Genomic DNA, 25,336 nt, shown 5'->3' with positions numbered 1-25,336 from the left:
AGTGAAAGCCAGCATCAGGGTACGAGAACTCCAAGGACTCAGCACGCACGCACTCCTCTGGACACCCTGTTTCACGCCGTTCTTGTCTCAATACTCCAGGCAAACCATTGTGTAAGTGGATGAAGTCTTTGTTGTGTGCCATCAGTTCTGGTGGGTGAGGCTTTGGGGCTCCTTACCTTGTATTAGCAAGGAGAAGGTGATTCTTTTAATCTCATCTTCATTTTCAGCAACCAAAGTGTAGTATCCGCTGTCTTCTTCCTTGGCCCGGATCAATTTTAATATACTTTGAAACCTGTAGGAATGAGAGTTTTTCTTGTATTTTTAGGGCAGGCATAGAAAACGTTCACTTTGGTGCAACGTGCAATTTGGGTATGTAGAGATTATAAGGTAGTGACATTTAGAATTTCTGGCATGTCTTTACACTAAAATCATTACTCAAACAGTAAATAACTATCAAAATACAATGAGAAACAAATGGACATAGTTATATTCTGCAGTGATCTGACAAAGCCCCTGATATTATTGGAAATAGCTAGAAATTATTGGCGCGGAGACATGTTGGAGGGACTGAAGGGGCTTAGTGCTCAGAAACTAAGATTCCTATGGTTTGGAGAGGTGGATGTTATCAAGGGAATAAAAAGAGGCAGATTAGGCATCGCCCTTCAGAGCAGAAAACAAAGAAATTATTTTTAAATGCCACTGAGGATGAAATAACAAACTGCAGTGGAAAGAGAGAGCAGGAGCAGTGCTCAGGTTTCTGGGGGAGAAACTCAAGTCAATATGGCAAAGTAAGAGTCAGAAGAATATTTTTACCTTGTTTCCTGGACTTTGCTTGAACTAGTAACAATCTCAGTAAGATTTTCAATCAGAGTCACATTATCCTTCAACCAGTACATTTTTGGTGCTGGGTATGCCTGCACATCGACGACAAAGTTTTTGACTTCGTGTAGATTGACAGCTTCCAGAGGGCTAAACTGAGGCTCCAGGTGAACGAACCCTTTGTCTGTAAATGAAAAAGCCTTGCATAAACAACTCTCTGCAGCATCTTTCCAACACGTTAATAATTTTTGGACACTAAAATCAGACTATACCATGAACTGTAATGACTACTTTCTTATTTTCCTTAACCTCCTTGGTTGCATGCCGAGCAGTACATTCATAATCCCCTGTGTCTTTCACTGATGCCTCAGGAATGGTCAAGGTGTAAACCAGCTTCTGCGATGGGACTTTGATATCATCAAGTTTTATGAGACCTTTTTCTTTCTGTAGTTTGGAGAAGGAAAAAAAAAATCTTACTTAAGTAACTGAGCTGAAAGTACACCGTGGAGGATTTATGATGTCACTGGAGTGAGACCAACCATCAAACAAACCCTGTATGGCAGAAGACTTGTTTACTCAGTCAGGGTTGTATTTTCAGCCACAGGCACAAAAGGTGTGTCTATAAAAATACACCCTTTTGGAAGCAGACACAGAAGGATGAGGAGGTTGAGAGCTCATATTTTGTTCACTCGAAAAAAAAACATTCACAATTTGGGTGAGCAGCCTGAAAGAATGTTTTACTGCTTTTGCGCTACCTTCTCAGACATAGAAGCTGTGGGGTTTTATTTTGAATTTTATTTGTTTAGTTCCCATGAAGTAGAGTCAATTTTTATCCCCTCCACCAGACAAAAAGTAACCCATTGCTAGATGCTATGTTCTGCCTGCTCTCAAAACAAGAATATTTTATTGGCAAGGAGAAGACTGCTGCGAATAAAAGGATGGTGAGAATGGTAGACCTTGTTATCATGAGAGGCTGGAACAAAAATACACTGGGGACATTTTTGAAAGGTGGCATACAGCAAAGTTTATAACATGCAACATGGAAAACAGAACAAAACCTTCTCAAATTATTTTTGTTCTCTTGGGCTCTTAACTTACTTAAATAAAAGATAGGGTTTGGAGTCACACTTAGGTAGTCATTTCAATGACTCCATCCCTTCAGTGACCAAACCTTTTACATGGGATATTCTGAAATTCCCTATTGACAGGGACAGGCTCTAACAAATAAAAACTTTCACTGCAGAAGGATGTTAATGCCAGTTTGAAAACTTCTGAGGTTCTCCGAAAGTTTTACGGTTTTCTTACTAGGCAGTTCTCATTAGTGAGTAATTACATTGAATGCAAGAGTCTTTTTAATGAACACCTGCATGATGAAGAACAATTAAGTCTATGAACTCCTCATCGTCCTCTACTATGCCCAGGAATCCACGGTTTGAGAGAGCCGTTTCAGAGATTCAGACTTCCAACAGCAGAGCTCTCTGCAGATGTCCGACACATTCCTAGATCTTTCTATTTCCACAACATTTCTTTTTTCGAACCACAAGACCTGAGAGACAGCATTCCTCCCTCCAAGGATGGACTCCTAGTCACACCTCACCTTCCTCTCATGCTTTGCATACTTACTAACAGCAAACTCTAACTTTTGGGGCCGACTTTCTTTTCTGGTAACCTAAAAGTAAAAGAAATGACTTTGTTTTCTCTCCTCAGCTGTCCTCATTCAGAGAAGGGAAGAATATTTTAGAACCCCACCTTCTTCCCCAATAAGTAACTACAAATATTCAAACCAAAAATAAAATAAAGAGAGATATTTACCACTTTCCCAGGATAATTCCACTGTAAATTAACCACCTCATTGTCAAAGACCACACAAGTTACTACGATGGTCTCGCCTGTTTTGTAGACAGTTTTAAGAGCTTCAATTTCAACTGGCAGCTGTGAAGTAGCTAAGAGAAGAGAAAGGAAGCAGATTTAGTTTTTTAAATTATGCAATTTTCACATGATATGATTTCAGGGCAAGATTTCCATTTCATCCCCCTACTGAGGAATTACCTGGAAAATTCAGTGAAAGTACTGCTGGTTTATACAGATATAAGCAATGTGTACTTAAAGTATGAAGTGTATAGGCACTTTGTTCAATCCCTCAAAGAATGATCTATGCTTAAAATTAGAAGTTCCTATGTCAAACGCTCCTGTGAAAAAGTACTCAGTATAAAAGCAATTTCCCATTTTGCTAATCAGTTAGTGTCTTTGAAAATCCGTTGCCGGCCAGTAAAAACTTTATTGTCAAAATATTTGAATTGTGCTGTTTTTCAGACTACCCAAAGTCCTACAATTCGAAGCCACTGGGAAACACCAGTCTTTTAAATTACGTTTCAGCAAAGAGGATGAAAATCCATGGATTACAGAAGACTTTTCTTGCAGCCATTTGGGACAGGAGATAAAGTTAAGGACACTTTATTCTCATCAAAATTATATGTAACCGCTAAGTAAACTAGCAATTAAATAACTAGCAATACTGCCAGAGGAACGAAGAGCTCATCATCGGGGAAATATCTGATACAATCCTGTGATGCTGATACTAATGCAGGTCTTACAGTGTGAGGAAAGAACTGGGATGAATGTTATTACTTTTTTTTTTTTTAAATGAACAAAAATAAATACCTCTTAAAATATAGATGAGGAACTCATCGGACTTGAACTCCACGCCTTTAACCATTGTTTTGCATGTATATGAGCCCGCAGGGAAATTCCCTATGAAGCCTTGTTTGCTGTCATAGAAAGCATAGACAGCCTTGTCTAAATTGTTAATTAAAGTCACTTGAGCATTCGGGTCAGTTGTCCGACAAGGGATAATGGTGGGATCACCTTCTTCTACTAGGATGAACTGGTCTTCTGGTATAGAAGGAACGAAAGGCATGTCTGGGTCTGTAAAAAACAAGAGGAAATTTTACATTGTCTTGTTTGTACAAGAATTGGATATCGATGACCACTTATAGATCGTAACTGAAAACAGTACGGTTCATTACTCCACTTTTTCAGAGATTGCAGGTAGGGCATGCTAATTGTATGCAGTATCTCATTTCTGCTATTTGACCTAAGAACAAAACAGGAAAGAATAGGAAATGCAAAGGACCCCAAGAAAAAAAGCTAAGTAGTATTATTATTCCCCTTAGACCTGGTTCTGAGATATTCCTATAGTGAGGGCAAAATGATATTAAGTGACAAAAAGCAAGAAAATCGCTACTGGGTGTCAAAACATTCATGCAATTGCTGGGGACTAAAGTAAGGATGAATTCACTTTATCATAGACAACTCTACCAAGATAGATACACAGCAAAAAAATCTCAGGGAAGAAATTGGACTTAACCATCCTATTTTTATGACACAAGATTTTGCACTTAAGTGCAACATTCATTGCACGCACACACGCACACACACACAAAAAAAAAATTAAAGATCCTGCCTTTTATCGGCACAAATCACTCATCTTCTTCAGTTAGAGTTTTTTTCTTTGGTAATAATAGTTGTCTCCCAACCAATATATAAGCAGGGGAAAAAAATAAAAAGAAAAAAAATCCGAAGATTTTTAATGTCAAAAAGTAGAAATCAGTTTTGTTTTGTTTATGTTGAACACCATTAAAGCCACATTTCATCAAAAATAGTTCAAGGTACTTATCTTCATGCATTGCTAACATGTCCGACATTACAGTTACGAGACATAGTTCATTATGGTCACAGCATGTGGTTTTCAAAATATGGTATTCAACCAGAAAAAAGCAAACAAACACCTGGTAGTTTTATTTCTTTTAAAGTCAACAAAATACATGCCAACTTTCCTACCCAGCCAATCCAAAGCCTGAGTTTAAAATATAATTGCATAACATATCCAACTTAAAAAGTACAGCCCTCAAATTATCTCCATTTGGCCATTCAGAATAAACAAATAATCCCTGCTAGCCTGAAGCTTCTGTGCGAAGCTTTATAATAAAATTTAATAAATAGCAATCCAAATCCCTTCAACAATAGACTTTCTGCTGCACTGGCAGGCTCTTTGTAGCAATATTCCAAACACAGCGCTCCATCCCAAAGGCGCTGCCAACTCCGTGTATTCATTTTCCCACTGTAATTTAAAACAGAAACAGGATTCACCTAGTTTGGGTTTCTGTGTGCTGTTAGTGAAAATGGGATATTGTGTGAAGTCTCAGTGTAATCCTCCTTGGCTAAAGTGGGTTGCTGCCACCCATTGCCCTCCTAATTCATTGCAGGAAAAACAATTGTAAAGACAAAGTTTATAGTGGAAACAGAAACATTCTCTATAATTTGGAGAAAAGGATATGTTTCTGCCTTTATGACATCTGGATGGTTAGTGAGTGGAAAAAATTACAGGGTGTTTCTGCCCTGCGAATCTGGTAGGCTGATGTCTAGAGGCATTAAAAAACAAACCAAAAAGCCCTCTTGAAGAACTCTTCCATCTCTTGCCTTTACATTCCTTCACTGAGTGAGCTATAAGACTGCTTAACACCAACAACATCCCCTGGTGATTTGGTTAGAGCTGTTTGGAAATCGAGATACACGTGCCAAAGCCCACAGCCTCTGCTGAAACATCTTCTTGCTTCAAGGATGAACGCAAACGCTTTACGTTTGGTGTGGGAAATGGAGGAAAACTCTTGGAAGATCACTGTCCTCAAAAAACACATCATGAATTGCAAAAATTTAATGCCACTGCAAAATTGCCTTTGAAACAAGTTCCGTTAGTACTCCCTGAGTTTTTCCCCTTCCACAGTCTTCCTTGCAGTTGCAGACATCATCTCCTTCACAACGTATTGCAGTTTTGCAGGACGATTTGCAATATCTTCTTCTCTCTTTTGTTTCCTGTTCAAAATATTTACTGAAAAATCTACTGGCTTGATCTTTCCTGGCCCTGCAGTTGTGCCACTCGTCCCCTGAACCCCAGCCAACACCGAGGAAACATCCAGACAGGGCTTTACAAATACAGTCGGTTGTGGCTCTGCTGCCTATCTCAGCTATGACAATAAAGATCTTCATCCCACAGATAGCATGGAAAGCCTTTAAACAGATTTCCAGTTGGAGCAAGGGGGTGGTAGGGCAAAGCTGGGGATAGGTACTTCCAAAAAGAAGGAATGCCATTTCTTCTGGGTCCAACAGGTTTTCCACCACTGAAGAGAAAGGCGGTGCAGGTCCTGGGAAGACTATGATTGCTCTGAAAATTACAGGGCACTGCATGGTAGCATCATATTTTTAATCTTGCGTCAGACTGACCAGCAATAACACTTCTCATTTCACCCTCCCTTGTGACAGCCACCCCCAAGACGTCTCCGTTGCTTTACATTTCCCAGGCCCTGTGCACACACGAGCTTTTTGCAATTCTCAGTTGAAGTCTAATTCAGGTTAAGAACAAGATATGGCCTTCCTCATCTGGCAACTGCTTTAGTGTCAGACACGGCACTGGTTTGGTCTGTACACATCCCAAAAGATTCACCCAAGTCACCCCTGAACGGACTGGCATTGACATCAATCCCCACCTGGGGGCCAGGCAAACACAAAGGCTGGACATGCTCCCACAGCTGAGCTGACCTGGCCACCAAGGTCAACTACCAAGCCCATGGTGGTCAGAAGACCTCAGGTCTGAAGTTGTGAATTCATCCCTCTTCCTGAGAACTAAAACTCTTACCAAAAAAGCGAAAGCCAATCGAAAGAAAGAGGAACATAAACTCACTGGGGTTGGTCTTGATCTACACGTTAGGAAATGGCTCTGGGGTCATTTATCTTCCTCCGACAGCAAATTGCCACCAGCAATACATCTCTTTTGAACATTCACAGTTCAGCCCTCTCATCCAAACCTCCACGTGGGGCTGTGGCATCCCCCACTTACCAGGCACATAGATGTAGACATCCTTCCCTTCCACTTCCCCATCCTCCACTTGAGTGTGGTTATAATAGCAAACATACAAGCCCGTATGAGCAGCTGAGGCATTTCCTACTTCAAGCACTGTCACGAAGAGGCCACTGTTGTTTTCTTCATGTCTAATGTCTATCCTGTGGCTTCCCTCGGTCACTGGGTACTGCCAGCTCACTTCGCTGTCTCCAGAGCATTTGAGCGTGAAATTGGAATTCAGCTGTACCACCATTTCATTCCTATTAGGAACAATAGTCGGCAGAGGAAGCTGGCAAAGTGTTAGGAACGGTCCTGCAAAAAGACATGAATAAATAGCATGTGAACACACAGAACAGGCTCAGCGCAGGTTCGAAATAAAGCAGAGTGCATCCAGAGTAGCTGTTTTCCTGACCATTTCAGACGTGCTGATGTCCCAGGAAATCTGCCCTTGTTAAAAGCCAGAGCTTTGCCCAATGGATGGCAAACGGCTTCACTTTGAAATGCTAAGTGTTTGCTTGCTCACTTCTGTTTGTCAAATCAAAAGGTGAAAGACAGAGGTGAAGTTAGAGATAGCTCCCAATCCACACCTCAGTTTCCCAGCCCCAAATGTGGGCACGGCTTGGATGCAGGACCGTGAATCCCACACCCTGGCTGCCAGGTCACGGGCATCTTACAGGTCTTTACAGCACCGGTCAGGAAACCAGCAGTTCTGTCAGCCTTTGAGTAAGCTCACAACTGAAAGTTAGAAACCTTTTCCCAAAACCAACACCTGCATTTTACATCTGGCTTCTATTTCTGCAAAGGGCCAGAGCAGGGGCTTAGATCCAAAATTTGTGCATCAAGTCTACCTCTAGCCAAAATGTACAGAAGGTTTATAGCCAAATAAAACTGTAATTCGCTGAACTAGATGTTGTAGATGGCACTGGTTTTCAGATGCAGTCTACAGTTAGAGGCTCAGATTTGCAAGCCTAGGTAATTTGTAAATGGGTTGGTACAGGTCCAGCTCCTAGAAGGAAAATTAGAGGATGCGCACCCTAAAAGAATGGAGAATTCACCAGGGAAACAGATTTGCTGTTTCAGTCTATCAAACGACCGGTACAAAACAGATAGGGTAGTCCATGATAAACAGGCACTTAGGCCCGTGGTGTGAAAGTGGGGTCTGTGCAATAAACCAGCAGCAGGAATCCAGACTGTCTTTGAAACCAGTTTCTCACTCCTGCACGTGTTATCTCAGCCTACAAGGCCCTTTCTATATTTGGCACCCTGTGGCAAACCCTGCCCTCCCCTCCCGGCACCATTCGCTCGGCAGATGTTGGGAGGCTCGGCAGGCAGCCCCGGCGAGTGCGGTTAGGTGGTGCGGCGTGGGAGGATGCAGGGAGCCCACACAGGCAGCCTCGCCGGCACCACGCTGCTGGAGAAACCCCAGTGGGGCAGGGCTGGGGCAGCTGGAGGTAGGCAGGCTCACTTTCCCTGCGCAGGCAGATAAGTCGGGAGGAAGGTTATAGAAGCCGTAGGGGTGCCGAAGTGGCCAGCACAGGCTAGCAAAAGCACCCTTGTCTCCATAGTTCTTAGCCTAACGAAGGGAAGGGCAGAAAAATCGAGCCTGTAGCCAGCTGGCAACCATTTGGCATTTGTTATTGTAGGCATAATGAAAGCAAACTTAAATACAGATTTACAAAGGGGTAGGGGTGGAGGGGCTTAGAGGACTGAGGAACATTACCTGTGAGAAAACATCCCAGGATCAGGAACGTCCGTGGGGAAGTACCCATAGCTACCAACAACTGAAACAGAAAGGAGAAGGCAGGAGGGAGCCAGTTAATGGACTGACAACAGGAACGAGAGTTTGCAGGACCCCTCTCCTGCAGCGCCCTAGCACAGCTTCCCGGCACTCTGCATTGTGCCATGGAGAGAAACTGCCCTGAGACCTCAGCTCGTGCCCACAGCCCGCTGAGACATGTGCCACCACCTCCCACGAGGTACGTGGGGTCACAGACATGGGCACCATCACCCCTTCTCTCCGCTGGCAGCGTGGGGAGCCAAGTCCGGGCACGTCCCCCTCTCAAACAGGCTGCAGGCAGGTCTGGTGCCCACTGCAGCCTCCGGGACTGAGCCCAGAGAAGCATCCCTGCACAGAGGCAGCGGTGAGGATGCAATGGCTTTATGCAGTAAGTTCTGACCTTTTAGCTGCAAGTAGCTTTTATGGGAGAAAAAGTATATTTAAATTTATATTTAATATTTTAATACAAATAGTACAATCCTGAGTGATATTTTTGTTTTGCCATTGTACATATGTATATATATATAGCTTACTGAATACAATACAATACCATAGTGTTTATTGCTTATTTAGCAAGAATTCCCTTGATCGAGAGACATGCTATTTAAAACATATGCTGAAATTTTCTAACAGAATAAATCCATGACAGACTGTAGGCCAGCACTGCCATTCGCAGAGCATCTCTTCTCCCCAACTGTTTGGAGAGTCATAGATCACACGCGATAATTTCAGCTTTCAAACACATAATCCTAAAGCATCAGACTTGAAGAGGCAGCAATGGCAATAAGCATCTATGTAATTTTTGTGCCATCTAACAACATTTTTACTTAAAACGCTCAAGCAGCCTGCTAGATAATTTCCAAAGCAGAAGCTCCTACAACCCTGGCTCCCATTGAAATCAATGGACGTTTTGTTGGTGACTTTAATAGTAACTAGATTTGGCCCAAAGCCAATATAGATTAAGAAAAGACTGCACAGAAAAGCCCCTAATCTGAAACACAGACCAAGGAGTATAATAAAGGATGATGTGCCAAGACAGGGACTACTTTTCAAAGGTTCTGGAGAATTTCTATTCAACCTCTGCTATTCAGCTCCTGATGCTGAGATAGGCAAGCACGGAGGTGCATCTAGTTATTATGAGTATGCCAGTGCCATATGAGAGTTAAATGCTTATAACATGCCAAGGAGTATTTCTGAACCAGTCCCTCTTTCCTCCCACAACACGTGGAGCAGACAGCACGCTTTTGCAAAGCAAAAAGTATTTGGTACATGAATAAAACATAAAGGTCTCGGAAGCAGAATTAGAATACTTACAAACTACCAACCCCAAAAAACATGTACAAACGACTTCGGAAATTCAGCTGACAACATTCCAACAGAGACAAGGCATTTTGCCTGATTCTTCAATTAGCAATAATTGCCATGTGTTTATGTATCTGTCTCCCTTTGATAACAGACTCCTGGACATCAAAGAAGTCCCTCGGTCTCAGCATCCTTACTCATTTTTATCACATTTATATTGTGTAATTTTTTTTCTGATAAAGTAACCCACTGCAAATCTTGAAAGACTTATCATGGTCTGCTTTATTGATCTGATTCCTAAACTCCCAAGATCCACATGAGAAAGTTACCCCACTGCCTGCCAAGTTTCCTTCTGCCTTTTCTCTCTGAAAAGGCAGATCTCTCTCCCTTTTGCGTTGTTCAATGCAAGCGATGCAGCACAGAAGGAGAAAACACAAAGCTAGCTCAGCTCTGGCACACCAGTCTGCAGAAGCTCTGCTGAAGTGGACTTCCACTGTTGCAGAGCTGTGGGTGCGGGGACTGAAGCTCCATGACTATAATGATGTAAGTACAGGTGATGGCATTTCCAAAGTGCTCCTTTGAATTTGCTATCTTGGTTGGGCTGCCATAGAAATCAATGAAAGCTGAGTGTCTCAATCTACTATTGCTGTTTAAAAACACAAGGGCTTCCTAAATTTGCATTTTCCATCTGGCTATTCTTTCACAACCCATCGCTTTGATCTTTCCTCAATGACCCGCTAATCTCATCAAGACCCATAGCAACACTTCCTCACTGTGAAAGACAGAATAATGTACTAAGGATTCACCATCATCCATAATCAAAATCTATTTGAATTGGATTTAATTACATTGTGCATCTGACTTAAGTATGCTGGAGTCCCATCTAGAGCATATTCTCACGCATCAGTGCTGGGGTCAAGGTTTAACGCAGGTACAATTTCACACTTATTCCCACACCAAACAGCTGTGCTTACCATGGTTTTGTTTATTTACAATCACCTAACTTTTTGTATGCACTTATCTGGCTTTTTTACCTTCTTTACAGCAGAGCAGCCCTCTCTGTCCTAAACCACCCAAATCTCAGCCCTGAATAAATACATCAGGTTCAGTTCCTAATACCGCTCCATTAAACCACAAATTGGTGCAACCTCACTGAAGCCAGTAGATTTATGCAAGCTGAAGCCTAGTATCGACAGCACACATACAACGTAACTTTGAGCCAACCTTAATTCCTTGCATACCTTGAACATTGCCAGCTAAAATGGAAACCTGGGTGTGTATAGTGAAAGCTAGATGATGCCGTGAGGGATTTGCCAAACTCTCTGCAGGGGAGGCTGATTGCCCAAGGTAAAACAGTCATTGCATCTACTTTAACCACTGGGTTTTGAAAGGATCTGACTGAAATTTTGGTATCTCTCTTGTGTGCTTTAGTGATAAAAAAAAAAAAAAAAAAATCAGGAAAAGAACATCTGAAGAACTGTTATCAACAAGGAGTCAATCTTCTAAACACTCACAGCCAAGCACTGGCTTCCTACAAGAAGAGTTTCATTGACCGCACCGTAGAAGACAAAAGCAATATCCAGAAATTTGAGGGAAATACATGTTTAGAAAATGATGCTATTCTTGGGTGATTGCTCTACATGACCTAGAGAGAAAGCACGGCGCTGGACCGAGAAGTGTCAGTGGTATACATTTTTTTCATATTGCTGTAAATCAAAGACCTCTTTCAAGACAGAAAGCTAGACCATCTACCAGGAGACTGGAAACTGTAAGAGACTTTTCTCCAGCCAGCTACCCAGTCACTACAGTTCATCGCCTTGGCCACAGGATGGCAATGTTGATCCACATTAATGAGCCAAATGGCTTGTCGCACAGACGGCAGCACTAGTCTTCCTAGCAAATTGAATCTAAACTGGTTCTCCTGGATCAACTTAAAATTCAAATTTCTTATATTTTAATTTCATGCGATTTCATCAATTTAAAAACAAGTAATAAAACCAAATTGGTGGCTATTGCTCCGTATTTACATAAGTGATAGGACAGCAGTTGGATTGCAAATCTTGGCACGTAATGATGTGATTATGCTTGTTATGAGAGGGGTGGATAATTTCAGTGGTGATTTTGTCAGAGTGGCAGTCTGTCCTTCTGGGAAGACTAATCTTTTCCAGGAAGAGTTAAGTCCAGCCCAAGAAAAGAAAGGAACATTTCCTCCTTGTGGCATATGTCACTACCTAAAAGTAAATGTTCAGGCAAGACCTCCTGAAACATTTCTCGATTCTCAATTCCCAAATTGCAAACTCAATTCTCCACAAAAGCACAGCAGCCCCACAGCGCTAGCAGGCGGGTCTGAAGGTTTCACTGCAGAAAGGCACAAACAACACAAGAAAATTTCTTCAATGAAAAAGACTAGCATAAACGTTCTCCTAAAATGAGGCTTGTTTCACAGCTCTTTACAAGTATTTGCATCCAATATAGCCTGTACACAGGAGTAACTACACGTCAAGACCAGCCCAGTGCTGGGCTCCTGCAATGTGCTTCAGGCTCTGCAGGACACACAGATGTCTGCTACCCAAGGAGTCTTCCAGTCAGCCCTGATTCTTCAGCCCAACCCTCAAGGACAGACTCTACCAGTCTAGGAGCTAAAGGTGGGGGGGAATTTGCAAAATCTAAATTTCCCCACTCAGTCTAAAAAGGGTTTTCCAGACTGTCTCAATAAACAGACAAAAAGACTGGAACTTCCAAGGAATACAGCTCACTTAGGTTCTCAGGATCAAATCAAAGAACACCTCAGATCCCAACTTAAGTGCTCAGAATAAGTGCATGGAAAAAACAATCCATCTCTGTTGACCACAAGAGCTAGGAAGCCTAGCTGTTGCAAACTTTTCCCTTGGGTGCCCATGCAAAGCTTTGTTGGCTTGAAAGAGATGAGTCAAGCAGGAGAGCAAGGCAAGAGGGAGAGAAAGGATTGTTTGCTTGCTTGCTTGCTTTTTTAAAATTATCAGCAATTCTTGCCACCTCCGGGAAAAATAACCTCTCAGAAGTCATTCCCTGGTGTTTGAAACAAGTGAAGCAAATATCGTCTATTAAAATTTTCAGAGTTCACATGCAGAAGTAGTGTCATTGTGGCCATGATGATCTAAGGACGCAAGCGAGGCAAGGATTGTATAAGGTTATACACTTCACCCTCGTTTTTAGACCAACTGGTATAGTTGGAAATAACCAGCAAGGTCTGGGGTATGCAATACATTTCTACCTATATACTTGAATCCTAGCTTGATACCGTAGTACTGTGGAGAGGTATTTTATTAAAATATTTATTACTTCCTGCTGTCTTGAAACCTAACTCCTCTCACAGCTACATGAAGATTTTCCATACATCAACAAGCAAATAAGAGCAAAGATGGCCCCAGTGCCCGATGGCAGCCAGACTGGCACAGCTCCTGCCCCTTCCTGCCAGGAGAGGAGTACCAGAACAAGGGGTCTCATTTTAAAGCAGTGGGAGAGCGCCTGCAGGCTGGAAGAGCTGGTTTGCTTGTGGACTCCTAAATCCCAGTGCTTTGTGAGGTCTCATTTTTCTTCAAACTTTTTTTTTTCCCCCAAGCTTTGAGGTTGGCTAAACTGCTGTTTCGCTGAGGGCCTTTCTAAACTGGTCTTTGTTAACTAGAAGCTAAAACCAAAGTCCCTTGCTGGGAGACCTTTTCCTAGCATTTCTAGACTCAGAGTTAAAAGTCAGATCTCCGCAGTTCATATTTTGATCAGCCGATGACAGAGGAACCTTTGATGCCTGTCTCCTTGCTTTGATCCTGTCTCTTGCCCCATCCAGGGACACGGAGTTGAGGCAGCCGAGCTGGGACCCCAGCTGAGCTCTGCATCGGCCCTGGGAGATGCCGAGGGCAGAACAAGCCGCCCCACTGTCCCCGGTGCGCCCCGTCGGGCAGACAGCGGGCTGCCTATAGCCTGCTGGGACCGAGGTGGGGATGGGGGGGGGGGGGTTACGTTCACACTCTCCAGGCCCCATCAGGCTGCAGACGCTTGCCAGACCCTGCCTGCCCGCGGGGAGCCCGAGCGGCAGCCCCCAGGGAGCGGGAAAGCGGGGCTGCCGCGGCTCCCCCTCGGTCGGCGGCCCCTCGGCTAGAGCCGCTGCGGATCAAAGACTGCCCGGGACACCGAGCAAACCTAGCAGAGATGGCAGCTCCCAGCCACTTCGCTGTTTGTCTGGGAAACAATAGGAAAACCTTTGCCAAGCTGGAGCGATTTTTTTTTTTTTAATGTGAGGTAGCCAGGAAAAAGAAAAGTGGGGTAGGGGAGACGGAGAGGAGCAGAGCAAAGCAGTATATCCCTCCGTGGTTGGCTAATTCTGCTGGCGCTGCGACCCCAGGGCTTCTCCAGCCCTCTCCGTCGGGCGATGCATGGACCCCGAGGGCGCGGGGTCCGGAGAGGGGCTGGGAGTCTCGTCGTGGGGACAGACCTTGTGCCCCGGGTCGAAGCTGTGGGACCAAAGGGAGAGGACGTGCCCGCAGCCCTGTGGACGGGTCCGTCGGTCCCCACCCGGGCCGAGAGGATGCCCCGTCCGCCCCGGGCGTGCAGCCTTTGGTCCCGGAGGAGCGCCAGGGAGTTGGAGTATTTACAAGAGACGCGCCGAAAATACCATCGAGAGGCGCTGGAAACGTGTCCCCGGCGCGGGCGGGGGCCACGGCATCGCCCCCGCCTCTGCCCCGCAGCCGCCTCCCCGCCAGGATGCGGGCAAACCCCGGGGGCTGGCGGCTGCGCCGCGGGGCTGCTGCTGCCGCCTCGCTAGATCTGTCGCTGCTGGCTCCAGAAAAAGCTGTCCAAGTCCTGTTCTCTGGAACGGCTCCTGGACTGCGGGATCCGCGTCCAAAAATGTTGAGCAATGCCGCGGACAGCCAAAAAGCCATTTCCTACTTGCTCCTAGGACTTTTCCAGGGGACTCCAGCCTGGCAGAGGCTGGCAAGTTTGCAACCTTCGCGCTTGACAAAATCCAAACGGTGGCCGCGAAGACCTTGCCCTCCCCCGGGGTAGGAGGCGGTGGGCTCCAGCAGTCCGGCGGGGCATTCAGCAGGGCTGGCGTTCCCGTTGCGAGAGAGGGGCTGTAAGCTGGAAAGGCTCCAGGTACCAGTCCTGCCTAATTTCAGCATCTTCTCTTCCGTTGAGACGTGTGAAAAAAAAAAAAAAAAAAAAAAAAAAAAGACGGGGCGCGCAGGGATGGAGATCGGGTTGTCTTGGGGAGGTTGTGTCCGTGCCCCCGCCCGGGATCTCGGGGCAATTTAGGCTACCAGGTCAGGGGGAGTGAGGTGGGGAAGGGAGATCTGAAGAGGGGAAGGTGGTGAAAAACAAAGGGTGGGGGAAGGGACGGGAGAGCAGCGGGGTGAAGGCAGCAAGGGATGCGAGAAGAGGGGGAGCCGCTGGGCGCGACCCTACCTTACTTTGTCGGTGCGCGTCTTCCCCCGTCCCCCCCCGGGCACCGCCGCTGCCCGCGGAGCCCCGGCGGGCCGCTCCCGCCCCCGCGGCAGGAATGCGGCGCGGTGGCCCCCGCCGTCCCAATGTGTTTGTCATTAGCGCTGCCCGCGCTGCTCGTCGCCGCGCCCCGACGGCCCGCGGAGCGCCGGCACCCCGCTCCCCTCCACGGGGGCCGCCAGCGCCCGCCGCCTCCCGCCGCCTGTGCCCCGCGGGAAGGAGCTCATCGCCCGGCTCAGAGCATCGGGAAAAAAGAAGGGGGGGGAGAAAAAAAAACAAACACAAACCAACAACCAATAAGTAAAGGTAAAAAAAAAAAAGAAAACAGAAAAAAAAAGCAGGAGAAAAGGTGTAAAAAAGAAAACGGTGGGGAAACTGCCCCTCACCTCTTACCTTCTCCTTTATAATCCGCAGCCCCAATCCTGCAGATTGTAAAATATCCAAAATATGTCCACGTCTTTTGTGACTTTCCCCGCTCAGCCGCGCGCTCTCCCTCCAGCTTGCCCTCCCTCCCGATCCGACTGTAATGGTCTCACAAACCGCGTCCCGTAATTGATTCAATGTTATAGTCCATCCTTCCAAAACTAATCATTTGCTTTAAGTAAATAGCTGTCAGGAAATGAAGCCCCCCTCTGGCCCCTTCAGAATAAGAGCCGCCCTGGCTCTCCCCGCGCCCCCAGCCCCGCGGCCGGAGGCGGGCGCGCCGGCGGGAGGCTCTTACGCAGGCAGGGGGGCCAGTCTCTGCCTCCAGATTTCACCAGCCTTGCAGGGGAGGGGGGAGGTTAGCCATATGGCAGGGGCGAGGGGGAGGAAAGGGGGAAGCGGAGAGTTTTGCACTGCAGGGGGAGAAAATTAAAAAAAAAAAAACAACCACCCAACCCAAAAAACTTTCATGAAAACTCCGAGTGCTCCCAATTTCATGAATGAGCCTTCCCTCCTCAGACCCTCCAGGACGGTGGGTCTGGCGCCGGGCTCGGTGTCCACGGTCACAGTGTGAGTTTACGGATGGGGAGTTTGATCTGGAAACGAATTTGCGGCTTCCTCGTGTCCTTTGTACACCACTGAGCTTGGGCTTGGGCTAGAGAGCTGGATGGACGGCCGTGAGCCAGCCAGGAGCAGGAGGCACTGAGAGAGAGGGGGAGAGACCAATCACTAACATTTATGAATGAAAGACACAACGAAAGGTAACCTTCGCCAGGAGCCAGCCCCCCCAAACCCCGCAGCTCCGACGGGACCGGGAAAGCTCTTCTCTTCCTCTCTGCCTTTGCTTTGCCCAGCGCAAACCAACCCCAGTAATAACCAAGCCAGGGGGCACGGTGAGGGCCGGAGGTGCCTGCGGAGGCGAGGGCAGCGCACGTCCGAGTCCGTCCTGTTTGAACACGCTCCAGACGGAGCTTTGATCCCCGCCGGGGAGCCAGCACCGGGTATCTCTGCTTTGTTGGTCGTCGCTATCTGCTGGCGATAAGGGGTGGCCGGGGGAGCTGCCCTCGCAGCCCTTCTGCTGCAGGCTCCCTGCGGAAAGGAGCGAGCGGGGCCGGCGGGACGATGCGGCAGCCGCGGGAGAGGGGGCAGTGCAGCCCCAGGAAAGGAGCGGCGCGGGAGACCGCTGCCCGCCCGCCTGCCTGCCTGCCTGCCCGCCTGCCTCCTGGGCAGGGCACCGGCCCGAGAGCTGCGACCCGGAGCTTCTCCGGCTTCCTCCCCTCCCGAGTCTGCACCCCCCACTCCGCACCTCTTTTTTCCTTTTAATATTAAACAAAAGAAAAGTTTGTCCTCGAAGTCAAGCGGCAGGATCCGATGGGTTTTCTCTTTCCTAAACGAAGGAGAATTAAGCCTCTGAAGCGAAGATGCCCCTAAGGGAACGGGGGCAGAAACGAGAACCGACTTCTTGAAAAGCGCGCTCAGGCTGAGGTGCCCCTGGCTGGGCTCGCAGGGTCCCCGGCGGTGCTCCCGGCCCTTTGCACGCCCTCCACTAGTGCACCCTCGGCTCGGGTGAGTGCACAACCCCGCTATTGCTTCCACATGTTCCTCCAGGAAATCATCGGAGTCAGATCTGTGAGCAGCCCCTGGTCGGAATGCTAACAGGATACCGTAATGCTTGTGAATAAACAACAGGCTCTTAAGTGAGTCAAAAGCCTGGCAAAAAAACCCCAAAAAACAAAAACAACCCAGAAAAAAATACCACTACACCCTGGAACTTTGTACCTGGGGGGCGAGTGCACCCAGCAGCCTGAACCCCTTAATTTGTGGAGGGAAAGGTGTTACCATGACTTAGGTCGGAGCCGCGGGCTCTCGCGGATTTAAGCCGCACTAAGATGTGCGGTTCAGACCGGCGGCAGCAACTGCCTGTGAGCTCCGAGGCGATCGCGCCCGGCCCTGCGGGGCTCGGGCCGTGATTTGCCGTCGTGAACGTATTTGGTTTAACGTGCGGGGTGGTGGAGGTGATTCCTGGAGAAGTAACCGTCGGGATGGGATGTAATGCGAGAGTTACTCTTGCAAAAAGAAAGGAGCAAAAGGAAGGGGAGGAGGCGCCTTCTGGTTGCAATTACCTGCCTCATTTGAATAATGCCTTTGTCATGATCATTATCGAGCGGTCGTTAACGGCTTCCACGTGGGATCTCACAAGACCCAGCGAAAAATAAAAATCGCAAATTCGGGGACTGGCAAAGCTGCCCGCTAGGCCAGTCTGGCGCTGCGGGCGGGAAGCCCGCCGGCCTCTGCGAGAACCGGGACCGCGCTGCCCCGTCGCCCAGGGCCCCTCCGGGGGAGCGGTGACATTTTCCTCGACGTGGCTTCCCCCTTCCCCACGCCAAGGACCGGGCCGCCCCGGCCCCACGCCCGCCGCCCCGGGGGGAACCCGGCAGCCGGCTCCGGGCTCTGCCCGCACAGCCGCTGCTGGGCCGACCCCCCTCTGAAGTGCCGTCGGTGCCTATGGATTGGTCCCGCGCAGAGGAGATGGTAGTTAAAATAAACCCTCCAGAACGGCTCCTGAGCTCTACCCCCCGCTCCGTGTGGCGCAGGGGGGTCCCGTCCAGGGAGGCGCGGGGGACTTGGGGTTAGCTAGGGGACAGGCTGGGGGTGGAGGGGATTTTTCACCCCTGCAGCCCCCTTCCCCTCCCCCCGGAAGGCTGGAGCATAAGGCATCCCGCTAGCGTGTGTTTATGCGGCAACAGATGGAAGCTGCACATCTTAAACAAAACTGCGGGCTAGAGCCGCTCTCGCCTGTTTATGCTCCCAACCTGTCCCGGAGGGGGAGTGTGGGGGGGTGCCCCCTCCCCCGGCCTGCAGCACCGGCAGGGTCTGGGCAGCGGGCACCGACGGGGCGGATTTTTGCAGGGCGGCTCACTCCACTCTCCGTCGCTTCCAGGGGGGCTGGGAGCCTGCGAGCCGCCCTGCTCAGTATCCCCCCACCCGGGAGGAGTCCCAATTTGCTGCCAGTAATGAGTCCTTTCCTGCGACTCTCTCCCAAGGGTGAACGGAACAGCGTTTAGCTGGCTGAGGCTATTAGGCAGCCTAATAGGTGGCTCATGTGGGGTCCGAGCGGTCTCCTGCAGCGCAGGGGCGGGTGAAAGGGGGTGCCCCGGCTCGGGCCCCGCGGGAAGCCCCGTCGTGGGGCCGCAGCCTTTTGTCTCGGTGGGAAGGCAGGTCTGGGTTTGATTATTGTTACCCACGTTGCAGCAATGCACGGTGCGGGGGTCAGCCGCAGCCTGCTCACCCTTTTTACCTTTTGGAGCAGGAACCCTTGCGTGGTGAAGAGCAGCTCCAGCCTGCAGCAGACCCCCTCAAGCCCCTGAGAGAGGGAGAAAACGGACCAGCCTCTCATCACTTGTCGCTATAAATCTGTACTTGCATCTGTCGCGGAGGGAGGAGAACACAGCGGTGACGGCTTCCTGAGACAGAAGGGGAGCAAGTCAGGGGGACCGTCAAGCCCCACAGGCCCACCAGGAGATGTTCACTGCCCACAGGAGGGCCCTGTGTGCATTTACAGTCCTACCAGTTTGGGTTTTTGTCTTTCCCTCTTTCCACAACACCAGATTCCCTCATTCTGTTTGTTCAACAGGATTTGGCTCTGAATAGTAGGGATCCCGTGTCACCGGGAAAGCAGGGAGCTAGACAAAAGAAATTATCGTGTCCCAGCCTGCCCTCCCCAACCTTTGTTTTGATTCCCCACATGGTTGGCTAAGGTAGTTCCCCGTGCCCGTCGTTTTCCCACTGAGGCCGCTGCTGCCGCACCGTCGAGCTGTTTTGCTTTCATTGTTGCATTTGGCTCTTGACATTAAAAGATGTCAAAACAGCCGTGGAAGCCTTATTCTTTGAAAAACAGGCTTTGTTATTCCTTCTGCTCCCGCCCTGATTTTTTTGACTGGGGCAGGATAACCACGCCACTCTGCTCCAGAAGCGGCCCGAACCCAGGCAGCCCAGAAGGCAAGGGGAAAACGGCTTGCCCGCCCCACCCCCCAGTCCCCGGGGCGGGGAGCTCCGGGCCCCGCCACCGCACCGACGGGGCGGGGAGGCAGAGCCGCTGTCGGTGCGGACGCCTCCGGAGCTGCCCTTCACCATCGGCCGGGGGTGCCCGGGCAGCGCCGCCGCCGCCCGCGACACTAGAGGGCACCGGAGCCCGCGGGAGGAGCGAGCCCAGCCGAGCCGGGGCACCGCACGCCCCGCCAGCCTTTGGTGTCTCTGCTGTTAATGAAAGGATCGACCGGGTTCGGAGAGGATGGAGAAGCGGGGCCGTCCTCCCATCGTCCCTGCAGGTCCGGCCCTGCACAGCCCCGGGCTGCCGCGGGCCGGGCTTAGCAGTTCGGGGGATGTGGAATGCTGCAAGGACAGCAGAGAGAGCAATTCCTCCCGTGCCACGAATGAGAAGTTTTCCCTCTGAAATCAAAGGACCTCCTCTGCTGATTCAGCCCAGGTTTGATTTCGGTTCATAACCCCCGAGACCGTTATCTCTGCCTTTGTTCTTTCAAGCTGCAGCAATTAATGGATTACAGCAGGACACAAACACAGCCAGACCAGGCTGCTTTGGTTCTGCATCTATTTACTATTAGTACCAGTTTTGCCCCCTTGGGCTGCTGTGTTTGGCGACCCAGCGCTGAGTTCTGCACAGGGGAGCTGGCTGGTGTGGAGGCCACCCTGGACATAGAGGTCATGGTCACCTTTGAACCAATGGGCATGGGCCAGCCCTGGTCTGTGTCAGTTCAGGCCCCACACATGCCTGGGCTGGCCCCATCCACCGTACATCCCTCCCATGGGCACAGAAGAGCCAAGGCAGGCTGAGCATCACGAGGTGCCAAGCTGAGGAGAGACCCAACAGTCTATTTACTGACTACCCTGAATTGCCCATGCTCCAGACATGGGATGTCATTTTTCTGCTTCGTCGCACAACAGGTTTTCTTCTGATGCTTAGTGATCAACAATACATCCCTTCAGGATGATTTGCTATTGAATAACTGGAGATATTGCCAAGGTTTCTGAATCATAATTTGCTTTCTAAAAGGATCCTTCTGCTCCCTGGATGTTTCATGCTCCAAAATACCATGACAAATAGTATCCTTCTGTTTCTGTGGCATGGAGAGATTCTGAGCATGGGTCTCGCCTATCCCAGGGATGAAGAGGAGGGAAAGCCATCAATGCTTCCTAAGAGCTTGCAGAAAGACAGTGGAGGTTATGAGTTTCACCCAATACTTTCCAAAACAGGTCAGCCCCTAATCCAACATTAGGAATTGCAAGGATCCACAGATGTGTTGACACAGTCAACAACAAGCTCCAGACCTGGATATTAATTTAGTCATTCCTTTTAATCATTGAATTCACTCATTTTACATTCATTTACCAAGATTGTGCTGGAGGTGCTTTGGCAGTAGGTACAAATCACATTGTCATTCTTCTTGCAGTGCTGTGTGTTTCCTGTGCTCAAACACAAGACTGAGGTGAGTCCTATAACCCTAATCTGTGATGAAAGAAATCAAGCAGGCACCAACTGCACCTAGAGCCATTCCAGGAGGTACCAGTGACTGAAGCCTATACGTTCAGTATTCTTTCTTTAACGGGGAGAGAGGAGGGACTGACACAGTGAAGAGTCAGGGGAAATTGTTCCTCTCTTTTCCATCACTTCTAGAAAAGACTATTTAGCCTTTACCTTTTGTCTAAGGTGACCGGGTTTTAGTCTGTACCTCATATAATTCTGCAGGGTTCACTTTCTGCTTCAGTTACATGTTTATTTGCCTGTCAGTAGCTGACAGTCCTTTAGCATACTGGGCTGTATGCACTTCACTTGAGCAAGGTGGCTGCAGAGAGAGAAATGAGAAAATGAGACGAGAGGAAAATGTAGCCATGGATGTGAAGCTACAGCTCAGGCTTAGCTCAGACAGGGAAGCTCTGGCGTGGCTCAAGAACGGGCGATACAGCAGCGTGTAGGTAGGTTTTGATTCTTGGATTGCTGGCTGTTTTAGTCAGATATTCTGGTTTTTAACCTAAATTATCTTTTGAAAAAGAGTCTAATGTGGAAACTGGGACAGATACTGCTTTGTGTAAATCTGATGTAACTCTAACTTCAAGGGAAATATTCCAGATTGAATCTGGTATAATTAAGATTAAAAATTGGCTCTGGAAGTCTTTTCTTTGGCAATAAAGTTAGAGAAGTACTGTGAAGAAAAATAATTCAAACCAGAACATTGTTTCAGTGTTCTTTTAAATAACATATGCTATAGACGCTTTGAAGGCATTTGTTCTCCATGGCAGCAGTATTTTAAAACTTTCACTTTGGTTCCATTAACTAAGTTAACCCTTGATAACCAACTGTGTTTAAAATATGTTATGTACAGAAACTTATCATTTTGCAGGACTTTGTTTGTTTGTTTGTTATTTGGACAAAATCCATTAAAATTACATGGCTGCTGCTGTGGCAGTAGCAAGCTTCCTCTTGCTGGTGAAGTCATGAATTTCACTATTCTAGCCGCAACACAGGCATTGCAATGAATCTGACTTTATACCTCACTTGTCAACAGGGGGGTTTTTTTCATGATGCAAACCTTGTTATCTGACTGCTAAACTCAGCACACCGAGAAGGAGCAATTTTCAAAAGTTAACTTAGTACCCCTGGGAAGCAAACCCTGAAAGGAGTCCCTAGAGACATGCTGAAAAACTGAAGACCCATAAATTACTAGATATTTTTCTAGCTCCCATGAATCAGACAACAAGATGTCCTTTAATAGTTTCTGTGTCCAATATCATTTCATTTGTCACGTCCATGTCCCTAATAGAAACTATTTCATCACAATTTGATTGCAGTTGGTGAAAAGATGCTGGCCAATTTTTTCCAGGTCCAACGTTCAGCCCCAATGAAATGTCGTTCTCTTGAGTGCTCCCAGATTTTCACTACAGGTTAATCAGATCTTTCTTCAGGGTGTGTAGGAAAAGAGGGGGAAAATCAGAATCAGCTGTGCCTCTCTGATTCCTTGTGGTGTATGAAGAATACAGACTTGGAAAATGTGTTTTGCTCTTTTTAAGTTGGGTTGGGATGTAGGAGGAGCACTTGTTATTTCAAAAGTACAGGAATATCATGCCTTGCCCGCCTTCTTTTTGCTAGAGGACTCCTTGCTGAATCAGTGAACAAAGACATCACGGCGAAGCTAACTCTTTCACAGAACGATCTTTTAAGCTGTTTGTTGAGCAGGTTTGTGGAGTTAGGGAGCAGTGAGACACACGTCATGTCCCAGCCTCCTGCTGCAATGAGCTTATCCACCATCGTTCCCCCTCCCTGCATGTGTGCCTTGGACGGATGCAGGAAACAAACATGGGAGAGCCCGGACTGCAGCTCCGAAAGGACCTGTGCTGCAAGAGCTGGGAAAATGGAACCTATTCTCATGTTACCCATTTGAGGTTTCCTTCAGAGAATGGGAATCATGGGAGAATCCCTCACCTTCCTGGTCCCTATTCCCATCCGTGTTTTGCTTCCTTTGTTCCATGAAAACAGGCTAAGGGCTGAAGGAATAGCAGTAAGGATACAAAAATGGCCCAAATCAGAATAGTGCTCTTTGCTGACTCTCTTTGTCCATCAGTTGAGGACACAGCAAAGAAGGAATAGAGTAGGAACAGGTCACTTTGTCCCTATTTTCTATTTTCATAGTCAAAGGGAATAGAAATGTGCTCTCCTCATTGTCAAGAGAATACAGAATTTCCTTTCCCTCTCTCTTTGTGATAGGAGAAAACATTTGTAGAGCCAAAGTAAATCCAAATAAATTCTTGCAATTCCTATCCGTCACCAAACTTGTATTTTCTCTTCTCAGTTATTTTTCACATTTTTTCTGTGCTTTACACCACTGTAAGAAAAAGGTATTATTTAAGTCCATGCCTGCATGAAACTTCGTTGGGAACCTCTCGTTAAGAAAGCTGCAAACAGAGTCTCTGGTGGTCTGAATGAATCTATGAAGCCTGCTCCGATTATCCTTTCCCAAAACACTGTAGGATTTAGTCAACTTGTCAAGATGAAGGGTTTCAGGAAATGCTTTACTCCAGAAACATCAGCAGCTGTACAGCTGGGGGCTGATCAAAACAGCGCTCGGAAGTATAACTGTAGCCTCTGCCATGAACAGTGAAGTCGGAGGCACGCAGTTCTGCCTATGAGAGGGTAAAATATACAGGTACTTAGACAGTTTGAGTGGACAGAAGCCATTGTAAATATCTGAAGAGTCGAGTACTTTTTTTTTCTGAGAGACAAATGGTCCCCCAGCCCACTTAGCACCTGCCAGTGCCCCTCCGCTGCCCTTTGCCCTGTGGGGCTGCTTGTTCTGACGGCTTCTGAAGTTCTCCCGGCTTCAAATTCCTTCTCCGTATGTTGGCTTTTTTCATTGCTGCCTATCCCAATATTGACTTAGGAAAGAAGGAGAGTTAAAAATAGCTAGCTCCCATACTGTCTACAGACTTCTGCCTAGCTTTGCTTTAGGCTTGTGAATCACAAACATTGGTTTAAACCATCATTAGCATCTGAATGGAGATAAGGGGGACGAGAGGAGCTAGAGAGGCAGTCACCTTGTGTAAGTATCACCCCACAATTATTTGGAAGAGTAGGAGAGAAGCAGGATCACAGCAGAGGATGTTTGCATCCCATTGCAGCAGCAGGGATTATTTGGAATTAAGGATATAACAAATTTGCTTTCAAAAAACCATGTTGTCTCTCTCAAAGAGTCCACTGGAGCCTGAGTGAAGCCTGCTGTCATTCATGGGTAACTTCCTTTCCTCTCTTCACCTCACTGCCATGCTTGCCTCCCTGGCAAAACCCAGGAGAAGCAAGTGTGAAGTCCCAGGTCACTGGGGTACGCAGTGTGAAGGGGGATGTGTGTGGCATGGAGGGGGGTCTTATTGCAGTGGGTGGCACGGTTTTATGAAGGTCAGTAAACCTGGGCTCCATCAGACCACCAGAGAGAGTGGGTTTCCCAGCTGGAATCACTCAGCCATGTGGCCCTGCACTGAAAAACACCCTTGCTCCAGTGTCCAGGAATGCATCTCTGCCATGGTTAGTAAAAGTGTCCCAGAATATCTCAGAGTTGCAGTGTTACACAAGAAGAGAGCCAGACTCTGAGAGACACGCATTCAAATTGGGATTAAAACCAACTGCTGGCTTCCCACCCAGGAGCAAAAACAAAACGAACGGCGGCTGTGTGTACAGGCAGCACGGGCTTCCTCCGCCCAGCTCCACGGCTTTGCTGGCTCTGCAACTCCTGTGGCATCTCCAGGAGCCCACAGCAGAAAGGAGATACCACAAAAGTCAAACCCAAAGTAGGCTGTGGTGAGGTGTCCTTCAGGGAGAAAAGCTTTCTGATCTCTACAGAGGTTAAAATGTGCCAGGAGGGACTGGCTTGACCCTGTTTGGATTCTGAGAGCAGGCGGTGAATCCAAAATATCCCAGCACTGTGGCTTTCTTTGGTAAGGAGTCAGCGCCGAGAAATCTGATGTCATCCTGACATCAGAGCTTAAATGTGACACATTGATATGGCAACGTAACAACTAACCCAGATGGACTTGAGTCTCTACTATTTGCTGGGAGGCCTGAGGACCAGTCCCATCACATA

At 47.9% G+C, this 25,336-nt stretch overlaps 1 protein-coding gene across 2 annotated transcripts in view; it reads right to left on the bottom strand.

The window, feature by feature from the left end:
- The window catches only part of PDGFRA (platelet derived growth factor receptor alpha), a 35,437-nt gene extending 19,583 nt beyond the window's left edge, over positions 1-15,854 (bottom strand). Inside the window, exons 1-8 of one of the 2 annotated variants that reach the window (XM_054823888.1) lie at positions 15,663-15,854; positions 8,436-8,496; positions 6,713-7,027; positions 3,481-3,744; positions 2,632-2,762; positions 1,092-1,263; positions 814-1,003; positions 177-292 (exon numbers count right to left, since the gene is read on the bottom strand). In XM_054823888.1, coding sequence (XP_054679863.1) covers positions 177-292; positions 814-1,003; positions 1,092-1,263; positions 2,632-2,762; positions 3,481-3,744; positions 6,713-7,027; positions 8,436-8,484 — 1,237 coding nt within the window. In that variant the 5' untranslated portion in view covers positions 8,485-8,496; positions 15,663-15,854. Of the gene's footprint in view, positions 1-176; positions 293-813; positions 1,004-1,091; positions 1,264-2,631; positions 2,763-3,480; positions 3,745-6,712; positions 7,028-8,435; positions 8,497-15,233; positions 15,533-15,662 lie in introns of those variants that run through there. The other variant, XM_054823887.1, reaches the window with a different exon arrangement.
- Positions 15,855-25,336: the final 9,482 nt, after the last annotated feature.

The sequence above is a fragment of the Grus americana genome, chromosome 4 (genome assembly GCF_028858705.1).
Source record: "Grus americana isolate bGruAme1 chromosome 4, bGruAme1.mat, whole genome shotgun sequence".
Lineage (NCBI taxonomy): Eukaryota > Metazoa > Chordata > Aves > Gruiformes > Gruidae > Grus > Grus americana.
Note: the sequence above shows the minus strand (reverse complement) of the source record. Positions and strands in the feature narration are given on the sequence as shown.